The sequence below is a fragment of the Peromyscus leucopus genome, chromosome 10, assembly GCF_004664715.2.
Source record: "Peromyscus leucopus breed LL Stock chromosome 10, UCI_PerLeu_2.1, whole genome shotgun sequence".
NCBI classification, from domain to species: Eukaryota; Metazoa; Chordata; class Mammalia; order Rodentia; family Cricetidae; genus Peromyscus; species Peromyscus leucopus.
The window spans coordinates 62,467,324-62,479,418 of record NC_051071.1 but is presented as its reverse complement, the minus strand read 5'-3'; the positions used below and the strand labels follow the sequence as shown (position 1 = coordinate 62,479,418).

The window sequence follows — 12,095 nt, the reverse complement described above, 5'->3', positions numbered from 1 at the left end:
CTGAATAGGCAATTACTTGACCAGATTTCATTTACAAAAATCTCATCACATATGGCATTGTGGGAAACGCTTCAATTTCTGAAGAATTCTGAAGAATCCAGGTGCCCTAAAGATTAGCCCATACCACCTTGTACTCTGCTCTCCAGAGCCTCTTTCTATGGGAGCCTTTGGGCTCACTCAACGCTTCACTTTTGCTCTTCAGACCCTGACTGAATCACAGCCCACTCTTCAAGATTTATTTCTGGTCCCCAAAATGCCTTTGAACCCACCATTCTACTCAAGGAGTGATGCCTCGTCCTATAAATTCCAGGTCTTGGAGCCAGGAATCCCACCTTATACATCATCCTCTCTCTTTTTTTTTTGGGGGGGGGTGGGGTTTGGAGACAGGGTTTCTCTGTGTAGCTTTGCGCCTTTCCTGGATCTCGCTCTGTAGACCAGGCTGGCCTCGAACTCACTCTGCCTCCCGAGTGCTGGGATTAAAGGCATGCAGCACCACCACCTGGTTCACACCATCCTCTCTTACATGACATTACTGTCCCACAGAAGCTGATGAGCCACCCCACGGTTCCTACCGCCTTCCTCCAGATCCCTGGTTGGTCTGATGTGTGCCTTTGAACCATGACTGTGAAATGCCCAAAGGGGATGGGCAGATGGGAAGGAAGAGTGGTGGTGAGCCACAGAAGGAGCAATCCACCCTGAGTAGTCAAGGAGAAAGGAGGGCGGTATTGCATCCTTCATCTCCGCTGAGCATTCTGCATCCCAGTCAAGCTTTCTACCCAGCCACAGGGCAGGGTGGTCCCATAGCACATGGGACCCCACAGCACACCAACCACCCTTAGGTGAGGATGGATCTCTCTAGACCTCAGACTTCCTCAGTTCTCTTATCTTGGCACTCCATTCACTGCACAGCACAATTTGCTCTGTGGTTAGATGACCTACCCCAACAGATCAATAACCTATTTTTAGGCTGTGGCTTCCTCACTGGCTGTTTTCCATGGAGCCCAAACCTAGGAGGCCACACGGCACATATGAGAAACATTCCACTCCACACCAACAGAGGGAGGAAACAAGCATGGCCAGTTATTTTCCCATTTCCAAATAACATCACAAGGACCTGCTGACCCTTAAAGGGACATCAAGCTAACTGAGTTAGGCGGGATGGGGCCATATCAAAAGGGCACTTGGCTTTTCTCATCTCTCCAGCAGCGATCCATTAGCCAGCTGTGGTAGTCTTTTTCAGCCCACAATTAAAGAATTTTTTTTTCCAAAAACAAACAAACAAACAAAAAACCCCAGTTTCCTTCCAGGGCACTACATGCCCACTGGCAACTTGCCCATTCCTGTCACAGACTACAAACACTTGAAGATTGACAGTCACTCAACCTCCCTCACCTTATCATCTCCAGGTTTAATAAATCCAATTTCTTTAAGTTGCTTTCAAAGTCCTTGTTTCCCCAAAGTGCTCATCAGCTCTGTGTCTGCGTTTCCACCCCCAAAACATCCATTCTATTCACCTCTCCACCGGACACTGCCTTTCACGACATCTTTCTTTTCATCGAATGGCTGGTGCACACTTAACACAGAATCCTTTCTAATCCCCCAAATCCTTTCATAAAAATGGTGTTGAGTCAGAGTTTGAGACTTTGGGGTTTAATTTTATTTCTTACATGGACCTGACCCGAAAAAAGAACTTCATTGATACAGAGCTTCGTGTCTGTGAAATTGAGTTTCAGGTAAATGCAACCCAGAGGTGATGAATGAACAAGCCGGACAACCATGTTCTTTCCCACCAAGAGCCCACTCCCAGCCTGTCCTGTGAATCCCACAGCCACCATTACTCCCAGGCACCTACACCAGCAGAGCTCCAACTCTCCTTTCCAAGGCTTTATGCCTGGCAGGTGGTACCAACTGGATGCCATCTTTATCCACCTTGGTCCCTTGGGCACTCCCCCTTGTCTCCAGAATATACCTGTAGGGCTTCCCACCCCTTTGTCCAGTACTGCTGAAGAGCCTAAAAGAATTGTCCTTCTCTACAGCTCTCCACTAACACAGGGCTCTCATTCTGAGGTGAGACACCCTTGCCCATCAGTGGTGACGGGAGAAACAACATGCAAAGGATACATACAATAGGACAAATACTAACCAGCCCTAAAAGGGGGAAATCCTGCCAGGTATGGTGGTACAGACAGACAGAGGGACAGAAGCAAGGTGATCAAGAGTTAAGAAGTCAGTTTGGTCTACATGGCAAGACCTGTCTCAAAAATACAAACAAGTGAACATGAAATTCTGGCCTTACACAACACGGAAGACCCCTGGGGACATTACGGTAACTAAAATAAGCCAACCAGAAGGCGGCAGACATTGTGGGGTCTACTCACAGCAGACACAGAGAACAGTCCAGAAGCAGTAACAGCCAGGGGACGGGTGGGGAGGAGTTCTCTAATGGGTACAGCCTTCCAGTTTTGCAAGATGAAGCGATAAGGCCGGTTTCATAACAATGTGAATGTACTTAATACCCTTGAACTGTGCATTCCAAAGTGGTAAAGCGGTCAGTTTTAGGATACACAATTTTAATTACTTTTAAAATAAATAAATAAATAAATGAAGACTCTCCGTTCTTCTTGACTGCCTAGAGTAAGGCTGTCCCACGTCTGGGGGCAGGAGGGGGCACTGATTTCCGTGCTGTGCTTAAGGGAACAGAAGGCAAAGCAGGTGGCCCCGGACTGGTGACCTTGTTGCCTGTCACGTCCACCTTGGCCTGGCCTTCAAGGCCTTCTTCACAATCTGGACCAAGCTCAACACTAAATACACTCCCTCCTCCTTTCCCTCCCTCCCCCCGTCCCTCCCCATTCCTCGAGACTTATCTAATATTTCTACCTTCATACCCTCCACTTCCTTACCCTCAGCCATCTGACCAAAGATTGGATGGGCCTCAGGTAAGATCTGAATATCCTGCCTTCCCGTTCCTCTTGATTCTCCTAACTAACACAGCTACAGATATTCTGCTCCCCTTCTGCGGGGGTTCAGTCTTATCTCAAAGTAAGATCTCCCCTGTGGACACCCACGGTCCCCGGGTCTCTGCTAACACCCTCCCGATGAGACTTGAGGTGCCTCTCTTTGCACACACTGCCCACCCGCCATGCCTCTGCACCCCCAGTTTGACTCTGAGCACGTCCCTCCCACGGGAGCTCCTATCTGCTGTCCCTGTGAGGACACAGCGAGGGATTGATAAACTTCCTTCAACTGATCCAGCGTTCGCTAGCCTTCCTTGCCTGTGCTCAAAGCGTGGTCCGGCCGTTAAAGCAGTGCTTTCCAGGCTGCTGTGGGTTGGAACCCAGCCAAGGGCAGGCTTACAAGACCCTGTTACCCCGCCACCCATCCAGAGGGTACTCCGGGGAAGTTAGCCCAGGAAAGCCCCTCCAGAAAGCGTCTATGGTCCTGTGTTGGCACAGTCCCTTTGTGTAGAGAACAGGGCTCCTGAGACCAGAGGAGGGGCTTATTCACCTGGATCCTCGCTCCTTAAACTTTTATCCCCAACTCTGTAAGCCCTTTGGCGGGAAGGCAAAGGAGGTGAGGTCAACTACAGAGCCAGGAAAAGCAGCACGCATCACCACTGGCAGCAAAGCCTAGTCATTCATTCACTGAATGAACTTCATCTTAATACAATTTAAAAAAAATCCAAAAAGGTAAAACAACCAGTGCAATCTAGTTTTACATCAGTTGCACAGCTGCATTTTCCCCCCTAAGAGACTAAGTTGAAAGGGGGGCTGTAAAATCCCAGCACAGTGGAGACCACCCACCCACTTCTTGAGAGCGGCTCCAAGTACAGAACCTCCTGTGGTCAATCCCCCAGCCTCTGCACCTTGACCCCGTTACCCCTCCCCCACACAGAGGGGTGAGTGAGGGGCAGAATGAGATGTCAGTTCCAGACACCACGCTCTGAACTCTGATGCCATCCGCCCTAAATAATAACTGAACTTAAACGTTGCATTCTGTCAAGGTGTCTCTCGCGGCCAAAATGGAAGCCAAACCATAAGACGGATGGGAAATGATCAGGCTGAAGCATTTTAGTTGGAACCATCTTCCATGTTTCCTAGAAGCATCCAGTCAGCCAAACAAGCATGCCCACAAGCTGGCTACTGCCTTAAAACTACTCATTTATTTGGAGACTGAAGTCCAAAGATGAACCACACACCCACCCATGCCCCCATAACGGCAGCAATCCGAGCCAGGAGGCCAGGCTTGCACCCAGGTCTCTCCTACTTTCAGCAAGATCCATGCTGGATTTGTCCTCGATTCAAACCCTTCCCTACCACTGACTCCCTTCCAAGCTCCGCTCACCCCAGAGCTGCAACCGTGAAAATAGCGACGGATGCTGCTGAGGCTGCATATGAAATTTTGCATATTTGGATCCCTACAAATGTCTTTTAATCCCACTTTTGGAAAAGTTACCACACATGACTACAGCACTTCTCACACCCCCGCTCGCCTGCCCGCCAACTCTTGAACCTAATTCATTCTGGAGAAATGAGTCCGTGGCCCCCTGCTTCCGTGGGGTAACCCCACACCTAGATCCAGCTAAGAATCCTGCTCTGGACGCCCGGGCTGGTTTGCCTCATTTCCTTGTGTCCTTTAATCGGCGGGAGGAAATGAGTCAAAACCCTAGGAGTAGCTTCTAAGGGCCGTCAACAACAGTGGCAAAATCCATCACCAACAAAACAACATCTGCAACCTCGGTGCACGACAAGGGGAGCCCTCAGAACACTTGGCACATTTCCGATGAGAATTTCTTCTGGGAGTGCGGTAAATGGTCACTGTATTTCACCGGGCTCGGCCAGAATAAACAACCTCTGATATCCGCCAGTTACCAGGGACAAATACATAACGCTCATAATCATCTTCATTTAAGGGGGGCCGGGAATGGTTTTCAACTTCATTTCAGAGATAACTTATCTTCCTTTCTGAGGAAGCCTGACTGGATGGATCCAGCTAACGGCCCCCCCCAAACCCTCATATGATAGGCTCAAATGCCCCTGCCCAAGCTATACAGCAGTGAATCCTCCTGGTGGATGAACTCACTTAAATTGGAAAAAAACTAACCCAAATGTTCTAAGACAGGTAGCCTGAAGCCCTTTTTACCCAAATCAGAACCTCAGAACCTCAGAACCAGGCTGGGCTTGTAGTAAGCACTCATTAAATATTTTTGTATGTGTCTTACTTTACAACAGATTCTGGCGAGTTGTATAAATGGATACACAGTGAGCATATGGAGCTGGGCTCAGGCTCCTTCACCGATTATTTTGGGCAAGTGACTTGTTCTCCAATAGGAAAATACTAGAGGCTGGCTGTGGTGGTCCAACCTCCTGGGCCCCCTGAGTCGTGAAAGGCAGGGGAAAGCCCTCAGTACGGGGCCTGGCAGACATTTGCTCATTATAGAGCCCCACGGATGCACAAAGCACATCCATGATATGATATCTAAGGCACACTAGAAAGCGTGTTGCAAAAGCAAGGCGTGCATGATTTAAAACGTCACAAGAAAAAAGAATGTGTGGCTGGGTGGGGGAAGTGAAAATATCTGGGATCGCTTTAGTACAGAACTATCAGATTATTTCCAGTAGGATCATAAGCCAGAATGCCAGGTGCATGAATGACTAGGGTCTTGCACCTGCAGGAACAGGGGGAAGATATGATTCACTGTTTGGGGACCATCCTGTTGAGCTGCCAATGCTGTGAATGCCCTGGGAAGAAGGAGGGCTTACTACAGAGCAGGTACTTGCTAGCCCTCTAAAAGATCACAACATAAACAAAAACACACAACTGCTTCCTGCTAAGCCAGGAGCAGAACAGCAACACACACACACACACACACACACACACACACACACACACACACACACACACACACAAGAGACCCTTAAACAAGAAAGCAGCTTTCTGGAATTCTGAAACATGCCCCCCCCCACACACACACACACATCCTTCATGATGCAATGTCTTCTAGTACCTTCAGAGAAACTGAAGCCCGCCCCCCACACACACACACACACTCCGAATTTAAATGACCCGCCCAAGGGCACATAACCAAGGAGGCTGTAGGTCTGAAAGGGGGGCCTGAAACTGGAGGGGCTAAGCAAGGGCTTGTCATTACAACACACTGCCTGCCAGGCAGGAAACAGACCTTCCAATTCCCTTTGCCAAAAAGTTATTGGTCAGAGCACACTAATCAAGAGGAAGATGCAAACCATTGATTCGTTTCAGTTTTTAATGAGGAACTATGATCTTTCTGGTGTTCCACCTTGGTCTAAAGCAGAACAGGGTGGAAAATATAAAAAAAAAAAATCATTGGAGTCAGTTTCAGCTAAGCGGTCAAATACGCCTAGGAATCTGGACACTCATGTGATCCCTGGTGACCCCTCCTCTGACACAAGGGTCCAGATGCAAGGCCTTCCCCACAGGAAAGCCCTCCCAGTCCTTTCAAAAGCATCAGGGGTGGGGAGTGGGATCTGGAAAATACAACCAGCGGTGGGCTCCAAACGGGTCACAGCGTCGCTGGCCGTTGGACGCTTCATTCCAGAGAGCAGATTCTCTCCAGTCTATAGCATCAGGGCAACCTTAAAGGGTTTCTGGGTTTTGTTTTGAAAACGACCCGGGAGAGACCAAGGATTCAGGGACTAGCCAGGCGACTCGCACAGGCAGCGCACCAGCGACACCTGGCCGAAGGGGCAGGGCTAAGGAGCACCAGGAACCTGCAGATCCTCCTCCACCTTGAGACCCAAGTTCCCGTGTAGAGGTACCACGGTTTCCCTAACAGCTTGAAGAAACAAATGGGATTTGCAGGAAGTTCACCCCTTCTTCCCCTACCCCACCCCAAGCGGCCAGAGGGTGGCTATCACGTGGGAGGGGGTGTCTAGATCTCGGGATTCCCCCCCAAAAAGCGGCCACCTGCGATTACAAGTCTCATACACTGAGACCCGGAGGTTCCAAAGCTAGGACGGGCTGGCTCGTCTCTCATACTGTGCGCACGAGGTGGCAAGGAACAGCTGCGTCCCCGCACGAGGTCCCTGCTTCCCAGGAGCTGGCGGCCAACGTAGGCTGCAGCAGCTCCCCGGCGCGTGGCAGCAATGAACACCGTGCGACTGCAGAGGGGCGAGCCTTTAGCACGAGATTTACAAAAGGAAAAAGTCTGCAACCTAGCGGCTGCTTGCCACACGCCTGGCTCAAGTTGTCCCCGTAGCCGCCACCTACAGGCTCGCGGGGTCCTGCCCCAGAGCCGCACGCCGCGTGCTCCCCGTGCAAAAAAAAAAAAAGGGGGGGGGAGCACAAGCAAGCCCGAGATTCGTCTCCGCGGGTGGCGCCGCGCACGACCAGAGCAACTGCGGCTGGATCCCCAGCCCTATGCACAAAGAGCGCCCGCGGAGGGGAAGCAGCGTCCGCAGAGCAGAGAAAAGGCTCTCCAACTTTGCCCGGCGCGCGTCCGGGGACCCGTGGGCTGGTCCTCGCGGGTGCCGGTCACCCACACGCAACTTTTAACAAAAGGAAGCCGCGGCCGCGCCTCGCACGGAAAGGGGACGCTCTCGGTGCGAAGCCCGAGGCCGCCGCCACGGCCACCCGGGCTCAGCCGGCACAAAAGCATCGCCAAACTCGCCCGCAGCCTGCAGCCCCGCGGCCCCGGCTCCCGGAAGACTCCCGGCTCCGGGTCTCCACCGGCCGCCGCTGCCGGCTCCTGGCGCAGGTGAGCGAGGCGGGCCAACGGAGTCCCGCCGCCGCCGCCCGCCACCTTCGCACTGCCGGTACCGCACAGGCGGAGGAAAAGCCAACAGCCACCACTCTGGACGCACCCCCGGCTGGTGGCACCCCTCCCGGACCCAGGACTGCGCCCACCGGGTGGGGGGTGCCCTCCTCTTGTCTGCCGCGCTCTCCCACCTGTCTGGCCCCGGAGCAGGACAAACAGGACGCAGAGCAGATCCCAGGCGCCGCGAGCGCCTCTCATCGCGGTGGCTGCGCTAGACTCTGAGCTCCTCTCTCGGCTACAGCTCTCGCCCAAGTGCACCGAGCGCGGCAAAGCCGAGCCCCCAGAGCCACTAGCGGCGCGCGACAGCCCCTCCTCCCGCCCTCCCCCAGCGCGCGGCCACGCCCCTCCCTCCTCCCTCCCGGGTCGCACTCCCTCCCGCTGCCTGGTGCCCGGGACTCTCGGGATATGCTGATCCCGGGGGCGCTGTGCCCTCCGAGACCTGGAGCACCCATAGGCCCCCCATCCTGGATCCCCTTCCTCCCGGCCCTCTCCCAACAGCGGTGGTCCTCCGGCCCCAGGCGACTCGCTGGCCACGCAGGTGCTGCCCGCGCTTTGTGAAGCCTGCCTGGCGCCACGAGCGCATTAGGCACCGGCCAGCCACCTGGCAGGTGCTCCCTAGACAATAAAAGGACAACCCCAGGGGTCCCCCCCCCTCATCCCCCAGCACGCTCTGGCTCGGGAAGGCTCGACTCGGCCGGCAGTTGGAACTGATAGGAGTCGGGATGGATGGGCGAAAGGATTAGGAAATTGGGTCCACAACATTGTTCTCCGTTCCTGCTCGTAGAGGGGACCAATTGTGGCGCCCCGCACCGCGGTGAAAAGGCTGAGTCCACGTTTAAGTAATTTTTCTTGCTCAGTTTCTCCACCTGCTGCGAAACCTGTAAGAACACAGCTGATTTCTATTGGCCAGCGTGGACCTCCGCCCAACCAAGCTCCTGCTGAGACTTGTGGAAACTGGGCCAGTGGAGTGTGGAGAGGCTCCTTGTGAAATAGTTAGCTTTGGAAACATGGTTTTAAAAGCCCACTTGAATTTGGGTGCCTTTTCTCTTGTGGGTTGTTTTTTTTTTAAATCTAACCCACCACCACCCCACCCCACACCCCACCCCCACACTCCCGGAACCTCTCTCCTGTTCTGGCCAGCCTTTGGGGGCAAGATAAAAGTAAAATCATTCTCTTTTCTTTTAAAGATTCTTTTTTAACGTGTATGAGTGTTTGGCCTACATGTATGTCTGTGCACCACGTGTGTGACTAGTGCCCAGGGAGGTCAGGAGAAGGCGTCAGATCCCCTGAAACTGGAGTTACAGGTGGTTGTGGATCACCTTGTGGGTGCTAGGACCCCGACTGCTCTGAACTCTTGTTCTTAACCACTGACCCATCTGGCCAGCTCCTAAAGTGATGCTGTTAAGACAAAATCTGCTTGGGAGCATTTTACGGTCACTGTGGCTGTCCGTGGGTGGATGGTAACAATGCCCCTGTACAGGATTTTTATAGTTCTGTACCCCATTGTCCAGGCTTACAATTAACTCTGTGAAATAGGGAGAGTAAACGCTTATTATTTTAGTTCTTAAAGTGACCCAAGGTTACACACCTAATAGTGGGGAGACTTAGAGTCTGAGGCCTCCTTCTAAGACTTCCTCTGGGTATTGTGCTTCCCCTACATATTCTTTATTACTTTTATAATGTTTATTTGTTTGCTAATTTACTTATTGAAGGTGTCACGTGTGTATGCCAGAGGACAACTTTGGAGAGTGTGATCTCTCTTTCCACTGTGTAGATCCTGGGTCAAACTCAAGTCATCTAGCTTGGTGGCAAGTGCCCAGAGTGGTCTCACTGGCGTTCTGATAAGTGGATAAAACACCCCTACAGAGAGCTTAAGAAAGTAAAATAGGGCGGACACGTGCCCACAAACAGGAAAATAAAAGGGAGGTGATCATCAGGAAAGATAACAATTTAAATACAAGTGGCCTCTTTGAGTAATCACTTACTCTGAGTAATCAAGAATAATAATATATCACTTCCCAGCTCTCTGACTTCATTTAATATTGAAGCTGTCCTTTTGGATATTGACAGGACCTATGTTGGCTTAAGAAAATACATTTTCAAAGCTATTCACTTAAAAACTTAATCAGTACTAGAGGACAATCAAGTCATCCAGGTATAACTGCCTCTCCCGAAACCATTTCGGTTGTCCCTTCATTCAAAGCGTTTTTTTGCTTATTTGTTTGGTTGGTTGGTTGGTTTCTCGAGACAGGGTTTCTCTGTGTAGTTTTGGTGCCTGTCCTGGATCTCTCTGTAGACCAGGTTGGCCTCGAACTCACAGAGATCCACCTGGGTAATCCAGCCTCCAGAGTGCTGGGATTAAAGGCGTGTGCCACCACCACCAGCCAAAGCATTGTTTGAAGTGCCTACTGGGCAGCAAGGAGGAACTAGGCACTATTAGTAGATGTGGCCTTATTCTCATAATTCTTAGGGTCCAGGTAGAATCCCATGCCCAATGTCCTAGTGGATAGTTCAGATCATACATTTGCAGAGAGACATCAAGCTACACTTTATTCTTAGGATGGCAGAGGTAAGCAATACCACTCAAACAATCCTAGTTTCTGGGATCTTGATTTATTTCTAAATCCATCCTGTGTTGAGGGGAAAAAGCCACTATGAGTTAAAATATCAACAGTATGCCTGGGAGAGAAAAATTACAATTTTCTTCTTCAATCACCTGACATTAGAGAGGATAACATCTCGGAAGTATGGTGAAAAGAAGTCATATTGCAATTTAATCCCAGCAAGAAATTTCTATCAGGAAAAAAAATAAAATAAAAGCAGAATGGAGAATTATACAACTCTGAACTGTCATTCCTATTTATCACTCAGCAAACATTATCGAATGGCCAGGACTTGCCTCTAGGCACCAAGACCTATGCACAAATTAATAAGACAAAATCCCTACCTATAGGAATTCACAGTGCAACCGTGAAAACAGTCTCTCAAATAAGAAACAATAATATCTGAGAACAGAGCTCCCATTGGGCCAGTACACCCCAACAAGGCCATATTGGCTGGCTGGTAGAATATTGAAATCTTACTGTTCTGATTTAAATTTAAAAAAAAAAAAAAGTCATTCCCGAAACACATCCTAAGTGCCGCCCTATTCCAACCTACTCCTGAGACACCTCGCATCTCCTTAGATCCAGCAATTACAGGTTGGATGCTGAGCACAGCAGAGAGCCTCCAGTACCTGTGCTTTTAGGGTGGTTAGCTATTTTCAATAGTACCCCCTGCCTGTTCTGTACTGCAAGAAGATGTGTGTAAGGTGCCATTAGCCCAGAGCTATGGGAATGAAGCACATTATGGATGAGCACTGTCCAACTGAACATTTTCAAAGATGGAACTGTTCTGTTGCTCAGAGAGAGGAGATGGGTCGGTTTTAAAGTGTATTTTGTGATAGCTGTAGATGCTATTATGATTGTGGTTTCCATATATTTTACTGTCTCGGTCATTATTTTAGTGAGGGGCTATTGACTGCAGCCTGTGGGAATACACTTCAAACCGACTTAAGCAAACAAAGAAACGGAATTTATTGGTGCTTGCACCTGAAAGGCTCGGGGATGCTTGCATTCCAGACTTTCTCGCATCCAAGGACTCAACGTTGTCAGGATTTGAAAAGTGGTGGTGACAGTGGTGTGTGTACACGTGTTGGATGGAAATGGTTGTCGTCCCCCCCTCCACTTCCATCCTCCACGGATACTTTCCTGTGTCGCTCAAGTTGGTATTGTGTGTACAAGGCAGCTAGGCTACAGCTTCCTACTACCAATGGAGACACAGCTTTTCTGCCCCGTCAACCTCTTCTATAAAAGTGGTGACTAGGCAGTGGTGACGCACGCCTTCAATCCCAGCACTCGGGAGGCAGAGGCAGGCTGATCTCTGTGAGTTCAAGGCCAGCCTGGTCTACAGAGATAGTTACAGGATAGCTAAAAAAAAGAAGGAGGAGGAAGAGGAGGAGGAGGAGGAGAAGAAGAAGAAGAAGAAGAAGAAGAAAACAAACAAAAAACCAATGTTTTTCTGGAAGACTTACAAAGCTACATGTCTGTGACCCTGTAGGGACTGAGCTAGGGGGTGAGAATTCTAGGAAGGAAAAGTACATTATCTTACTAAAGGGACAATTATTCTATCTATCTCTTTAGCGTGGCTTAAGGAGAACCCGCCTTCCTAGGGCTGGGCCTGCCTTCTTGGAGATGTTCCTACCTTCCTGGCGATGGTCCTGCTTTCCTAGGAGCACTTCCACATTTCTGTGCAGTGACCCCTT

The 12,095-nt window shown here is 50.4% G+C and overlaps 1 protein-coding gene across 2 annotated transcripts in view; it reads right to left on the bottom strand.

Moving 5' to 3' along the window:
• The window catches only part of Kit (KIT proto-oncogene, receptor tyrosine kinase), a 79,198-nt gene extending 71,128 nt beyond the window's left edge, over window positions 1-8,070 (bottom strand). For both annotated transcript variants that reach the window (XM_028857963.2, XM_028858019.2), the window contains exon 1: window positions 7,924-8,070. In XM_028857963.2, the coding sequence (XP_028713796.1) occupies window positions 7,924-7,990 (67 nt within the window). In that variant the 5' untranslated portion in view covers window positions 7,991-8,070. The remainder of the gene's footprint in view (window positions 1-7,923) is intronic.
• Window positions 8,071-12,095: the final 4,025 nt, after the last annotated feature.